Source organism: Erythrolamprus reginae, chromosome 4, assembly GCF_031021105.1.
Source record: "Erythrolamprus reginae isolate rEryReg1 chromosome 4, rEryReg1.hap1, whole genome shotgun sequence".
NCBI classification, from domain to species: Eukaryota; Metazoa; Chordata; class Lepidosauria; order Squamata; family Dipsadidae; genus Erythrolamprus; species Erythrolamprus reginae.
Genome location: NC_091953.1, coordinates 115004981 through 115020431, shown reverse-complemented (window position 1 = coordinate 115020431; position 15451 = coordinate 115004981). Strand labels below are relative to the sequence as shown.

The following is a 15451-nucleotide window of genomic DNA, read 5'->3' as shown; positions in this document are numbered from 1 at the left end:
TTTTAATCATTTTTAGTATTGGATTATTATTGTACGCTGTCTTATTGTTGCTGTTAGCCGCCCCGAGTCTCCGGAGAGGAGCGGCATACAAATCCAATTAATAATAATAATAATAATAATAATAATAATAATAATAATAATAATAATAATAATAATAATAACCTAAGGTAAGGGTGATCTTTCTTCCTTTCAACCCATCCCAATTTACCTGAGATCAATTTACTAACCTCTTGCCACGTTTCTTACTTTCTAAGAAACCACATGAAGGTTATTTGGGATCCACAGTCATCCTGGCATGTAGTGATATTTTGGATCAAACTTTGGTTCAAGAAAAATATCCCTCAGTGGTGGCAGCAGCTAAAGTTGTGCCTGAACCGAGGATGTGTCAGATAGGCTTTGGTTACAAAATCACCTTTTCTCAGTCACAGAATTGGAAGTTGCCTTAGATTTTGCCTCCTTTCCTCTTGTGCTACTTCACCAAGGCTACCTTCACAGAAGTACAGTGGTCCCTCGGTTTTTGCGGGTTCGAACTTCGCGAAACGGCTATACCACGGCTTTTCAAAAATATTAATTAAAAAATGCTTTGCTGTTTTTTTCCCTATACGCCTTTAATAAATATTTTTTTAATAAACTTTAATAAATAAACATGATGAGTAATAATCTAAATGGTTGCTAAGGGAATGAGAAATTGCAGTTTAGGGGTTTAAAGTGTTAAGGGAAGGCTTGTGATACTGTTCATAGCCAAAAATAGTGTATTTACTTCCGCATCTCTACTTCACGGAAATTCGACTTTCGCAGGTGGTTTTGGAATGCATCCCCCGTGAAAATCGAGGGAACACTGTACTGTAAAGCTTAGGATTGTTTAGTAAAATGGAAAATTATCATAGAAATCATTCAATGTTTTAAAATATTGAAGGTTTCTTGAAAAGCATATTTACATTATTTGAATTCGATCTTTGTATTAATTAAAAATAGTTGAAAGATACTGTAGATTAACCACAGTGGCAAGGGAAAATTAGTATGCAAAGGCTGAACATCAATGTTTCACTGGTCTCCAAATGTTTGTTACCTATTGCAAACTATCTCCCATTCTGAGAATCTTGAACTACGACTTATTAGATTTGGCTCATCTGGTCTTGATGCTCCAAAAAGCTGATCCGTGCACACATCGCATTCATTTTTGCCTGTAGCAAAATTCCAGAACGGCAATGCAAAGGACTCGTTGCCAATCAATCGCTAAAAACATGGATGGGGAGAAGAGATGGAGAAAAGAGATCAATCACATATTTATATTGTCTTTGGCAATGATACTTACATCATTAACAGTTTTTCAACTTCTCTTCACTTTGCAATATCTCTTAACTTTGTTCGTGAAAATTATATATTCCATTTAATAAGATCCACGCCCACTGCAACAACATTGCCAAAAAGGCTTCAAGAGTTGTTAACTTAATCCTACATCGTTTCTGCTCCGGTAATCTCACACTACTCACCAGAGCATACAAAACTTTCACTAGACCAATCCTCAAATACAGCTCATCTGTCTGGAACCCACACCACATTTTGGACATAAACAGTCTAGAAAATATCCAGAGATACTTTACAACGTCCTTCTTGTCAACAACTACTTCAGCTTCAACCACAACAACACATGACCACTTATAGTAAACTTATAATAAACTGCTCTAAATTCAAATGTAGGAAATACGACTTTAGTAACCGATGCATGGAACTCACTACCTGATTCTGTAGTATCATCACCTAACACCCAAAGTTTTTCCCTTAGACTATCCACTGTTGACCTCTCCCGATTCCTAAGAGGTCAGTAAGGGGCGTTCATAGGTGCACCAACGTGCCTTCCGTTCCCTGTCCTAATTTTTCTTTCTTACTACTATCATGTATATGAACATTGTTATATCTTTGTATACCACCAATACATACTCGAATAAATAAATAAATAAATAAATAAATAAACAAAAATAAAATAAAATAAATAAAATAAAATAAAATAATAAAATAAATAATAAAATAAATAAATTTCATTTGCCAACTGACACATACCGTTTTATTTAAAAAAATGCAGGATTCATGCATTATTCTGATTAGCTACCCAACAGCAATAGAATGGTTAACCCGAATAACCAAAGTGCTTTAAAATAAGTTTATATTCCCTGCTTTCTTTTTCTGGTCTGCTCTCATTAACGAACTCCATCATCCAATCAATAGTGCAACAAACAACAAAATAAGCAGCACAGATACATTTCACTATAGCTTAGAGTATTAGTATTTGGAAGATGAGTGTGACAACAAAATTAGATAGATTCTTCTTAGTGCTGAATACATTGTTCTTCTACCTGCAAGCATAGTTCCCTGTAAGCTGCGCAGTGCGCTATAGCGCAGAAGTTTCTACTCGTTGGCCCGGGAATTTCAAATTTAGCGCGGAGGACCGACCTCCGTGCTGGAATTTGAAATCAGAACGGTTGCTGCTCTACAACATAGGGCAGCAACAGTTCCTTAAGCAAAGGCGGGAAACAAAGTGCAAAGTGGCCAATCACAGCAGGCCCGCTTTCTTCCCCGCCCCTTAAATCCTGGATTTTCTCCTCCCCGCCCTCCGGCAGCCAAACGGTTGTTTAGCTGATGTCGGGTAAGGTAAGAAAATCGGGCCTCTAAGCCTCGGTGGGGTGGGGGTTGCCGCCAGACTGCCGAGATGGGTGAGGCAGGGCTGGTGGCGCAGCCCACCGCTAGGCCTCTAAGCCTCGGTGTGTGTGTGTGTGTGTGTGGGTTGCTGCCGACCGGGTGCCTCGTCGGTGTGCGTGTGTGGGGTTGCCGCGGACTGCCGAGAGTGACGCAGCAAAGTAAGAGGTCTGGTGGCGCAAGGCCTCTAAGCCTCGGTGTGTGTGGGTGGGTGGGTGGGTTGGTTGCCGCCGACCGGGTGCCTCGTCGGTGTGCGTGTGTGGGGTTGCCGCCACCTGCCGACTGCCGAGAGTGACGCAGCAAAGTAAGAGGGCAGGTGGCGCAGCCCACCGCTAGGCCTCTAAGCCTCGGTGTGTGTGTGGAGGGGGAAGGTTGCCGCCGACCGGGTGCCTCGGTGTGTGTGGGGTGTGTGGGGGGGTGTTCTAGGCCTCTAAGCCTGGGGGGTGCCGACGACCGGGCGTGTTACCTTTCCGCGGGGCCCTCTTACTTGCGCCTTCCGACTTTTCCGGCAGCTGCAGCGCTCCGCCTGGCTGGAGTTTCCCTTGCGGGGGCCGCGTATGAGCTTTGGGGCCCGGAGGGAGGAAGGGTGGCTGGCCGGCAGCAGCGGCACCGGGAGTAGCCGCCTCACAGCTGACCACCTTGCCGCTGCCCCACAGCTAGTCACAGTGCCGCTGCTGCCGCCGGCCACCCTTCCTCCCTCCGAGCCCCAAAGCTCATACGCGCCCGCCGCAAGGGAAGCTCCAGCCTGGCGGAGCGCAGCGCAAAATAAGAAGAAAAGGTCCCGCGGAAAGGCGGGGGGAAGGCGCGCCTCACAGCTGACCTTTTCTTCTTGTTTTGCGCTGCACTCCACCCGGCTCGAGCTTCCCTTGCGGTGGCCGCGTGTGAGCTTTGGGGCCCGGAGGAGGGCGGCAGCGGGAGGGTGGCGGCACCGGCAGCAGGGCGGGCAGTAGCCATGAGACGGCGGCACGGTGGTCGGCTGCGAACTCCAGGACAGAGGCACCGATGCGGCGTTTGGACGTGTTGCTACACGCCGTACATGCTGGCGTTGCCTGGCTGGCACTTGCCTCCTGGCTGGGCCGGGACGGAGGCTCCAGCCCCATGCCCAACGCAACGCTAGCATGTACGCTGTCTAACACGTCCAGACGCCGCGTCGGTGCCTCTGTTCTGGCCGCCGCTATTGCCCGGTGCTGCCGCCGCCACCGTCCTCCCGCTGCCGCCGTCCACCCTTCCTCCCTCCGGGCCCCAAAGCTCACACACGGCCGCCACAAGGGAAGCTCCAGCCAGACGGAGCGCACCGCAAAATAAGAAGAAAAGATCCCGCGGAAAGGCGTGGGGGGGGAGGCGCGCCTCACAGCTGATCTTTTCTTCTTGTTTTGCGCTGCAGTCCGCCCGGCTGAAAACAAAATGGCTCCAAAAGTTGGCCGGGCTCCCGGGAGGCGGTGCGCGACTGTTTCCTCTTTGCTGCAGAGCCGCACGGAGGCGAAGACACGGTGCCCAGCCACGCTCCGCCTCCCGGGAGCCCAGCCGATTTTTGGAGCCGTTTTGTTTTCAGCTGGGCTCCCGGGAGGCGGAGCGTGGCCGGGCACCGTATCTTCGCCTCCGCGTGCTGCCTCCGCCCGGCTGAAAACAAAACGGCTCCAAAAGTTGGCCGGGCTCCCGGGAGGCGGTGCGCGACTGTTTCCTCTTCGCTGCAGAGCCGCACGGAGGCGAAGACACGGTGCCCGGCCACGCTCCGCCTCCCGGGAGCCCAGCCGATTTTTGGAGCCGTTTTGTTTTCAGCTGGGCTCCCGGGAGGCGGAGCGTGGCCGGGCACCGTATCTTCGCCTCCGCGCGCTGCCTCCGCCCGGCCGAAAACAAAACGGCTCCAAAAGTCGGCTGGGCTCCCGGGAGGCGGTGTGCGACTGTTTCCTCTTCGCTGCAGAGCCGCCGGGCAGAGGCGAAGACAACGGCGCCCTCCACTCTCTCTCCATCTCTCTCTCTCTCTCTCTCTTTTTCTCTCTGTTGCCGGCGTGGTGAACGAGAGAGAAAGAGAGAGAGAGAGAAAGGAGGGGAGAGAGAATGAGAAAGAAAGCGAGAAAGTAAGCAAGAGAGAAAGACAGGGAAAGAAAGCAAGAGAGAGAGAAAGAGAGGGGGAAGAAGGGGGAGGGAAAGACATAGAGGGAGGGAAGGAGGGAGAGAGAAAGAACAAAAAAGAGAGGGAGGAAGGAAGAGAGAAAGGAAGAGGGATGGAGAGAGAGGGAATGAAAGATGAAGGAAGGGAGAGAGAAAGGGGGAGGGAGAGATAGAAAGGAGGGAGAAGGGGGTAGTTAGGGAGAGGGAAAAGGAAGGGCTTGGAGAAAGGCAGGGGGAAAGAAAGATAGAAAGGAAAGAGGGAGGGAGAGATAGAAAGGAAAAGGGGAGGGAGGAAAGAGGGAGGGAGGGAGAGATAGAAAGGAAAGAGGGAGGGAGAGATAGAAAGGAAAGAGGGAGGGAGGAAAGAGGGAGGAAGACATAGAAAGGATAGAATTATGGATGCAAGAACTTGCTCATGCGTGATAGCGCACGCCCACACTTACTTACTTACTTACTTACTTACTTACTTACTTACTTACTTACTTTATTTATTTATTTATTTATTTATTTATTTATTTATTTATTTATTTATTTATTTATTTATTTATTTATTTATTTATTTATTTATTTATACTTATATGCCGCCCAGTGCCAAAGGGACTGCCGCTCAGACACTATACTTTTCTGCTCACCCCGAAAAAAAATTAGAGGGAACACTGCCTGCAAGCTATAAGAGGAATTCTAATAGTCTGTCTGGAATATCTGGAGACATTATGCATTCTCAGGGTGTTTATTTTTCTTAGCATTATTATACCTCTTTATTAGGAAAAGGATGGTAAAAGATACAGAGAGCCTTGGGGAAATGTATACATGTTTTTACTAACATCAGTTAGAAACAGTCTACAGTATTTCAAAAATATGTTCACCAAGAAGGAGGTTTGAAAAATTGATATTTTATGGTTTGGGAATAAGAAGACAGACTATTACATATTTTATTGGTTCTTGTCTATCTATCCAAACATGGAATGAACCAATTTTAAAAACTATAAAATATACACCTGGTTAAAAAATAGCTCTGCAGAAGGAAAATGTACACTTCTTGGTTTAAGAATTGTAAATATTTATTCTTGTAAACCTTACTATATGGTAGAATAGTATTAGTGATTTAAAATTAATATATGCTGATTTTTAATGTAACCCTCAAAATCTCCCTCCCTCCTCCAGCCCTCCCTTCTACATTGTTTCTTCCTTCCTTTTTTTCTTCCTCGCTGTTCCTTCCTTCTTTCCTTTCTCCCTTCCTTCTATTAATTCTCTCTCCCCTCCCTCCCTTCCTGCTCTTCTTTCCTGGTTCTATACTTCCTTCCTTCCTTTCTTCTCTTCTTCCTTCTCTCTGTCTTTCCGTCCCTCCTCTCTCCCTTCCCCTCTTCTGTCTTCCCTCCCTCCAGCTTTATTTTATTTTTATTTATTTATTTTGTCAAGTACCTATTGGTAGTATACAAAGATATAACAACGTTTATATATATGATAGTAGAAAGATAGAGACATTAGGACAGGGAACGGAAGGCACGCTGGTGCACTTATGCGCGCTCCTTACTGACCTCTTAGGAATCAGGTGAGGGCAACAGTGCATAGCCTAAGGGTAAAGTTTGGGGGGTTAGGTAATACTACAAAGTCAGGTAGTGAGTTCCATATATTAACTACTTGGTTACTAAAGTCATATTTCCTGCAGTCGAGTTTGGAGCAGTTTACTTTAAGTTTGTATCTCCTGTGTGCTCATGTGTTGTTGTGGTTGAAGCTGAAGTAGTTGTTGACAGGAAGTCGTTGACAGGAAGGACGCTTCCTCCTTCCCTCCCTCCCACAGGTTCATAACCTCTGCGGCTCTCTGGACCACACCAGTATGAACCCACCACTGCCTACCAGGCTTCAGAAAGGCCTGTGCGCATGTGTGGGGGAAGTGTGTGGGGGATTGTGCATGCATGGGGGGAAGGAAGGGGTTTGGGCATGTGCACGCATGCTAGCACCCCCACCGACTTTTGGCATGCGAACCAAAAAAGGTTTACCATCACTGCCCTAGTTTAAGGTGACCAGACGTCCCGCTTTCCGTGGGACAGTCACGCTTTTTTATAACCTGTCCCACGTCCCGTGCCGTTTCAAAAATGTCCCAATTATTTTTCTTCCTCCCCCCCCCCTCTCTCCTCTATGGTGATGGCGGAAGGAAACAGCAAAGCATCTTGGGGTCATCCTGGGTGGGTTGTACTTCCTGTGTCTCCCAGCTCAGAGTAGGCCTCACGCTCGCAATGAGCTTCCTGAAGAATTCTTCGTCGGAACCGAGTGAGGGGATCCAACTTCGGAAGCCCGTGCTTGCAGGACACGCCTGGGCACCGGCAGCCTGTACATTGCCAAGAGGTGAGCCCCCTCCCCCTCCCATCAATGGCGTCCCGCTTTAGCAATGCTGAAATCTGGTGGCATTACCCTAGTTGCTTCTTTCAAACACAAGATGAAGGCAGTAATGGCAACTGACCTGCAGGTCTCTTTCTAAGAGTAGTAAATGATACCTATGCCAGGTAACAAAAGCAGGGCCTTGATGGGAGAAATCTATCGCTGTGAAGGGACGGCCTGGTCCTGAAAACAAGAGAAACAAAAATTACAGTTAAAAAGGCACTCTGAAAGATTTTATTTATTTATTCTTTGTCCAATATACAATACATATGGAATGAGATAAACGTTAAGTAGTATATATAGGGATAGTAAGTAAAAAAGAAGAGGAGTGGATGAGAGGGAGAGAATATATAGGATATATGAGAAAAGGAAAGGTAATTGGACAGGGGACGTTAGGCACATCAGTGCACTTATGTACGCCCCTTACTGGCCTCTTAGGATAGATTAGATCTGCAAATTTCGGCTCTCTGATCATGCGTGGAAGGAAAATTATCCCTCTGCACATGTGCAGCAGCAAAATGGCATGAGGAGATGCACGCAGGAGCATAGTGAGCGCAAAATGTTGCGAGGCGCACCGGTAGGAGGTAGGAGGAAGTAAGAGTAACCCGCCCCAATCTGTATTACCTACAATATTATTTTTACTACTTAACCTCCCTTGGAGTACTATGTACAGTTCTGGTCACATCACCTCAAGAAGGATATAATGGAACTGGAAAAGGTGCAAAAAAAAGGGCGACAAGTATGATCAAGGGAATGGAGCACCTCCCTTATGAAACCAGGTTGCAACGCCTTGGTCTCTTCAGCCTTGAAAGACGGCGTTTAAGGGGTGACTTGATCGAAGTGTATAAAATGATGCATGGGATAGAAAAGGTGGAGAGAGAAAAATTATTTTCTTTATCACACAATACTAGGACGAGGGGGCACTCCCTAAAGCTCATAGGTAAGAAAGTGAGGGCAAATGAAAGGAAATATTTCTTCATTTCGTTGGTTTATGTAATTCCCTTCCAGAAGAGGTTGTGACAGCTGTCAGCCTTGATAGCTTCAAGGCAGGATTAGACAGATTCATGGATGCCAAGGTTATTGAAACGGATGTCCATGTGCAACCTCTATCTTGGTTGAGGCAGGCAGGATTTCCTCGGGTACCATTTGTTGGGGGTCAAGGGAAAAGGAGGGTTTTGCCTTCTCTTCCTGCTCAAGATCTCCATGGACAATTGGTGGGCCACTGTATGACACAGAATGATGGACTCAATGGGCTTTGGCCTGATTCAGCATGGCTCTTCTTATGTTCTTATGTTCCCACCAGACTGGAAATTCACTAACCTAATAGAGTATCTCTGACGGAATAATAATGAAGCCACACGTAGTAATTATAAATGCTGCAGTTTGCTACTTGTGGCTCATTTCTGCCGGGACCAAGCAGACTTGACCAATGCTGGGTTGCAATCATGTAGTCAGGATGGATAGTAGCCTTGGCAAAATTGAGAGCATCTAAAAACTGTTCTCGCTCTTCATTTGTCAAAGAGTGGATGTTCTTCCGGACAACTGGAGGCTTCTTTTCATCACAATTGGGTCCTGTCCAGCCAAATTTGCACTCGCCACAGTTATAGCCAGAAAAATATCCTAAAGAAAAAGACAGCACCGTTTATATTACTGCTGGATACCAATAAAAATGCCAAGAAAAGAACTGTCAAACACATGTGATTACAACATGTTCCTACAAAAGCTAGATGCTGGCCTGTGGGAAGAAGCCAAGCTCATGTTATGAAGTAGTTGTGAAAATGAGACTTTTGGTAGTTAGAAACAATACTGAGTCCTCATTCAACAACTGTTGGGATCCCTTCTACTGTTGGTTAGGAAAAAAAAGAACAACTTGCCTAACAAATGTTAAGAACTGTATAAATTCAAACAGCTACAAATCTGGTATTAAATCTTTCCTTCTTTTTTAATAGATTATGAGACATTGATATATACAGTGTTCCTTCGATTTTCGCGGGTTCGAACTTCGTTTGTAAGACAAGGTATCACTATATTTCAACTGTTTCATGGTAAAGTCTGATTACATATTTTATGTATTACAAATAAGTAAACTGTGCCCCATGTTGTGTCAATTAAAGTTGGGTATAGCAGATATAGCATACCTGAGATGCAAAATCCAAACAATCACTTGATGGAAGCAAAGAGCTGTGTATTTTTGCTACCATCTACTAAGCTCAGTGTTCCCTTGATTTTTGTGGGTTTGAATTTCGTGAAAAGTCTATACCACAGTTTTTCAAAAATATTAATTAAAAAATACTTTGTGGGTTTTTTCCCTATACCACGGTTTTTCCCATCCAATGACGTCATATGTCATCGTCAAACTTTCATCTGCCTTTAATAAATATTTTTTTTAATAAACTTTAATAAATAAACATGGTGAGTAATAATCTGAATGGTTGGTAAGGGAATGGAAAATTGCAATTTAGGGGTTTAAGTGTTAAGGGAAGGTTTGTGATACTGTTCATAGCCAAAAATGGTGTATTTACTTCCGCATCTCTACTTCGCGGAAATTCAACTTTCGTGGGCGGTCTCGGAACGCAACCCCTGCGAAAAGCGAGGGAACACTGTATACTAAAAGTAGACTGGCTTTCTTAAAACCTCTTTATTTTGATTTATTCAACACTTTCTCTTATTTATCTATAATCTTAGATATTAGATATAAGGAAATGAGCTACAGAAAATATATCTGGTTCACAATTTCAATACAAATCTACCGTACACCCGCCCACCCTTTCCTTCCTTCTACTCTTCCTTTTTCCTTCCTTTCTTTCTTTCTGTATGTTTGTCGAGGGTTTTTTTTGTCTATTTGTCTCGGTCTATTGTCAAATGCATATCGTTCATACTATAATTTGACATGTTTATTGTTTTAATCTCTAATTACCTATTTCTCGCATTTTTTTCTTTTTCCCTGTAATTTGAAATGTTTCCACTGTTAAGTGTAATTAAATGTATTTATTGTATATTTGTAAATAAAACTTTTTTTAAAAAAGGAAAAAAGAAAAAGACAGCACCGTTTATATTACTGCTGGATACCAATAAAAATGCCAAGAAAAGAACATAAATGTCAAACACATGTGATTACAACATGTTCCTACAAAAGCTAGATGCTGGCCTGTGGGAACAAGCCAAGCTCATGTTATGAAGTAGTTGTGAAAATGAGACTTTTTGATTTGATAACACTTTTTAAAGAACACAATACAGCCTGGGAGGTAGTTGGCCCTCCAAGCTCATAAGTATACTACCTGGGCTCTTTAGGAACTGAGCTCTTGTGTTACATGTGACTTAAAAATAGTAAAACAGTCAAATTCTGGACGTTTTAAAAAGGAAGGAAGAAAACTATGCAATATACAAAAATTGCATTTTTAAAAAACAAAGGCAAAATGTTTCCACTGGGTTTTACACAAGCAAGTTACTGTGAGCAGGGCAAAGAGGTAAGCCATAATCTTAACCACTGTACTATTTCTGTAATTAACTTTAAGTTAATTTCTTGATGCAAAAAAAAAGGGGGGGGAATATACTTATTTATTTATTTGTCAAGTGCAAATTGGTAGTGTACAAGGAAATAACACTGTTTATATACATGATACTGGTACTAATAATTGAGAAACGCAGGACAGGGATGGTAGGCACGCTGGTGCACTTATGCACGCTCCTTACTGACCTCTTAGGAATCGGGTGAGATAAACATTAGATAGTCTAAGGGTAAAGTTTTTTGGGGTTAGTGATGAAACAACAGAGTCTGGTAGTGAGTTCCATGCATTAACAACTCGGTTGCTGAAGTTGTTTTTTCTAGAGTCGAGTTTGGAGCAGTTTACTTTGAGTTTGTATCTGTTATGTGCTCATCTATTGTTGTGGTTGAAGCTGAAGTAGTTGTTGACAGGAAGGACATTGTAGCAGATCATTTTATGGGCTATGCTTAGGTTGTGTTTAAGGCGACGAAGCTCAAAGCTTTCTAAGCCTAGGATTTCAAGTCTGGTGGTGTGTGGTATACTGTTGTAAGTAGAGGAGTGGAGGACTCTTTTTGAAAAGTACAGTGTTCCCTCGATTTTCGCGGGTTCAAACTTCGTGAAAAGTCTATACCACGGTTTTTCAAAAATATTAATTAAAAAACACTTCGCAAGTTTTTCCCTATACCACAGTTTTTCCCACCCGATTACGTCATATGTCATCGCCAAACTTTTGTTTGCCTTTAATAATTTTTTTTTAAAATAAACTTTAATAAATAAACATGGTGAGTAATAATCTGAATGGTTGCTAAGGGAATGGAAAATTGCAATTTAGGGGTTTATAGTGTTAAGAGAAGGCTTGTGATACCATTCATAGCCAAAAATAGTGTACTTAAATCTGCATCTCTACTTCGCGGAAATTCGACTTTCGCAGGCAGTCTCAGAATACATCCCCCACGAAAAGCGAGGGAACACTGTGTATCTGGACGCTTTCTAATGTATTTATGTCCAAAATGTGGTGTGGGTTCCAGACAGATGAGCTATATTCAAGGATTGGTCTGGCGAAAGTTTTGTGTGCTTTGGTTAGTAGAGTGATATTACCGGAGAAGAAGCTACGTAGGATTAGGTTAACAATTCTTGAAGCCTTTTTTTTTGCAATGTTCTTTATAATGAAAAGTCAAATAAACTAATCACTCTTTTTGTATAGCAAACAAACTGGTAATTTGTACAAGTCCCTTATCAGTTCTGAGATACTTGTGAGGCAATTCATAGTCCTTCTTCTTTCACAAAGTGAAACACACTTTGCTCTGGTTTAGTTTCAAAGCGGGGAAAAATCAGCACACAAAAGGTCAAAGTCAGTAAAGCAGTCACGAAACACAACAATCAGATAATCCTCCACAATGGCCAAACCCACAGGCTGCTATTTATAGCAGCCTCACTAATTACCACAGCCCCACCCAACCACAGGTGGCCTCGTTTTCTTTGCTAATAATCTCTCAGTTGTTGCTGCCTCTGCATCGCTTTCCGCATGCGTGGCTGTATCATTAACTCTTGTGCCGAATCCAAGGAGGAGCTAGATAATTGATCTCCTTCTGAGCTGTCTGCCACACTCTCCTCCTCCCTGTCACTCATGTCTTCTTGGTCAGAGGATGTCTCCCCCACATCCACAGTCCTTGGGACAGGAGCTGGGCCAGAGCTAACCACAACAGGGTGGTGACAGAAACAAGGGAATATCCAAAGAAATATTTGGGAACCTACAGTGCACACTAAGTATTTTGCTAGCTGCTGCCAGTGGTTGAGTCCAGGTAGGATTTTCTGGAACCTTCTTAGAGTCAAGCCAGGAGGGGCAAAGAACAGGAGCATCTTCAATGTGCTTTGCATTCCCATTATCTTGAAAGGTTGGGGTTCAAAACCTCAAAATTCCCAGCATGGGGTAGTCTGATCTTTTTTTACATATCATTATTAGTTTTTCTGCTACTAGCTATGTTGGCAAAATGACCATAAAGATGCAGTAAAGAGTAATATAAAAGTTTAGTAAAATACTATTACACTGGTGGCCTTTCCAATGTTTTTCTGATTACCTCAATGAGAACCGTCAAGAAATCTATTTTCAGAAAAAGAAATAGCCTTAGGAAGAAGAATCCCATTAGCCCTTCGCAGCCTGCATGCATGGGAACCTACCACATTCGGAAAAGATGTATTATGGAATTAGCTGTCTCACAGCAATAATGACTGTTAATTGCTTGTAATTGCACCCGTGACCTCTATTCTAAACCAATCAACTTACTACAATACATTCAAACAATAAACATTTACAAGAAGTATGTTAGCAAAAGAAAACAAGAATAGGTCAGACTTTCTGATTTAATTATCCCTGATTTACAAAATGGAAGGCTTAAGTAATATAAGGTCCACCATGTACAATAATGTAGTTCAACACTGCCATATACACACAGTCTTTAGCATGGAATTAATGGCAATTAGAATGGTAAGCATATAAAACTACTATGTTCATGTTTGCTCGTAACTGCAATTATAGAAAAGTTAAGTCTACACTGGATTTCTATATATTGTGGCACATTAAACTCAATATTTTTTACTGCCGTGATTTCGATAATCTACAACTCCAAGCCTGAATCAAACAATAAAATAGTTCCCTTACTGGGATGCTATGTTTGACTGCTAGGCCACAAGTTGGTTTGGTAAAACACCACCGATAACACAGCTACCCTCCAAAAAGACCTTGACTTTGTGTCAGAATGATCAAACATCTAGCAACTCCAAATCTCAACCAAAAATTGCTCTGTCCTACACATTAGCCAAAAAAAAAGGAGCACCAAATACTAGCTAAATAAACAAGACCTTATAGACAACCCTCACTCTGTAAAAGACCTTGGAATACTCATATCAAATGAACTAAGCGCCAATGCCCACTGCAACAACATCATCAAAATTTTATCCTAATCCTACCTAGCTTCTTCTCCGGTAATATCATACTACTCGCCAGAGCATACAATATTTCACCAAACCAATCCTAGAATACAGCTCATCTGTCTGGAACCCACACTTCATTTCGGACATAAAAGTGAAGAAATTACATAGAAAGATAATCCAATAAATTAATAAATAACATTCAAAGAAAAATATGCAAATATGTAAAAATGCAAAGCATTACGTTAACAAAAAATAAGATAAAAATGGATAACTCTCCAACTGAAATTCTGAATGACCAGGGATGTGAATTTCCTAAATTTATGTTTTATGTTTTCCCCCCCTTTGGTTTGTTTGTCATTGTTATGTTTGTGTGTGTATATATATATATATTTTTAAAAGGATCTTAGAAACATAGAAACATAGAAGTCTGACGGCAGAAAAAGACCTCATGGTCCATCTAGTCTGCCCTTATACTATTTTCTGTATTTTATCTTAGGATGGATATATGTTTATCCCAGGCATGTTTAAATTCAGTTACTGTGGATTTATCTACCACGTCTGCTGGAAGTTTGTTCCAAGGATCTACTACTCTTTCAGTAAAATATTTTCTCATGTTGCTTTTGATCTTTCCCCCAACTAACTTCAGATTGTGTCCCCTTGTTCTTGTGTTCACTTTTTTATTAAAACACTTCCCTCCTGGACCTTATTTAACCCTTTAATATATTTAAATGTTTCAATCATGTCCCACCTTTTCCTTCTGTCCTCCAGACTATACAGATTGAGTTCATTAAATATTTCCTGATACGTTTTATGCTTAAGACCTTCCACCATTCTCGTAGCCTGTCTTTGGACCCGTTCAATTTTGTCAATATCTTTTTGTAGGTGAGGTGTTCAGAACTGAACACAGTATTCCAAATGTGGTCTCACCAGCACTCTATATAGCGGGATCATAATCTCCCTCTTCCTGCTTGTTATACCTCTAGCTATGCAGCCAAGCATCCTACTTGCTTTCACTACCGCCCGACTTCTATTAGGAATTTTGTCACAGTAACCAGCCTTGCAATACTTCAGAGGTATCACAACTACAATTCTAAAATTCCCTGCTAGCAGCCAATCTTTCATCATCAAACATCTGGAGAACTTCCCTTTTCTCTCTCTCTCACCTGTACACTGGCAGGTTCTGTTGAAGAACTTCAGGGGCCATCGTTCCCGATCGTCCACGTTACGGAGAGTGTAGGGTCCACTCCAGGGCTTCCTGTCTACCTGGACCTCCTGACAGGTGCCCCTGCCTTGCTGTGAACCGCACACGTTGTTCGGGTCCGTCCCCAAAGCTGGACAGCATACCTTGGATTGCAGCTTTTCCACAGTCATACATACTCGTGGAAATTGGCCCTTCGTCTCTGGAAACCCAACCAGGCTCAGATACGCAAGGAACGTCAGCCGAAGCAACTTTTTGCCTTGCAGCAAGAATGCCATGAAGATCTAGTCTGAAGAGCCTTCCAAAGTCTGTGGCTCAGCTTTAGGGTTTTGAATCTGAATGCAGGATAGGTGAAGAGATTGCCATTAGCTGTTTCCAGCTGTTGAGCAAGCCCCTTTTTAAAATGAACCCAAGGAACATTTTGGTTTTTTACTTCTCACCGCAACTGTGTGTGTGTGTGTGTCTTTGCTTAATCCAACTTTCCAAAGGATTGAATGTGACTAATGGGCAAGCAATTTAGCTCTTTGTTGTTTGCCAAGAGGCCATGTATTAAAAGTTTTATGCGCGGGGGGCAGTGAACTCTAATTAGAAGGATTAGCCTTTTGAAATCCCTTATGATGAGCGCATGACACTAGGAGCAAAAAGAGACCCA

General features: G+C 42.9%; 1 protein-coding gene across 1 annotated transcript in view; it reads right to left on the bottom strand.

Moving 5' to 3' along the window:
• The window catches only part of DCT (dopachrome tautomerase), a 33767-nt gene extending 18690 nt beyond the window's left edge, over window positions 1–15077 (bottom strand). Inside the window, exons 1-4 of the mRNA XM_070751864.1 lie at window positions 14765–15077; window positions 8506–8805; window positions 7268–7368; window positions 1070–1236 (exon numbers count right to left, since the gene is read on the bottom strand). Coding sequence (XP_070607965.1) covers window positions 1070–1236; window positions 7268–7368; window positions 8506–8805; window positions 14765–15077 — 881 coding nt within the window. The remainder of the gene's footprint in view (window positions 1–1069; window positions 1237–7267; window positions 7369–8505; window positions 8806–14764) is intronic.
• Between the last annotated feature and the right edge of the window lie 374 nt (window positions 15078–15451).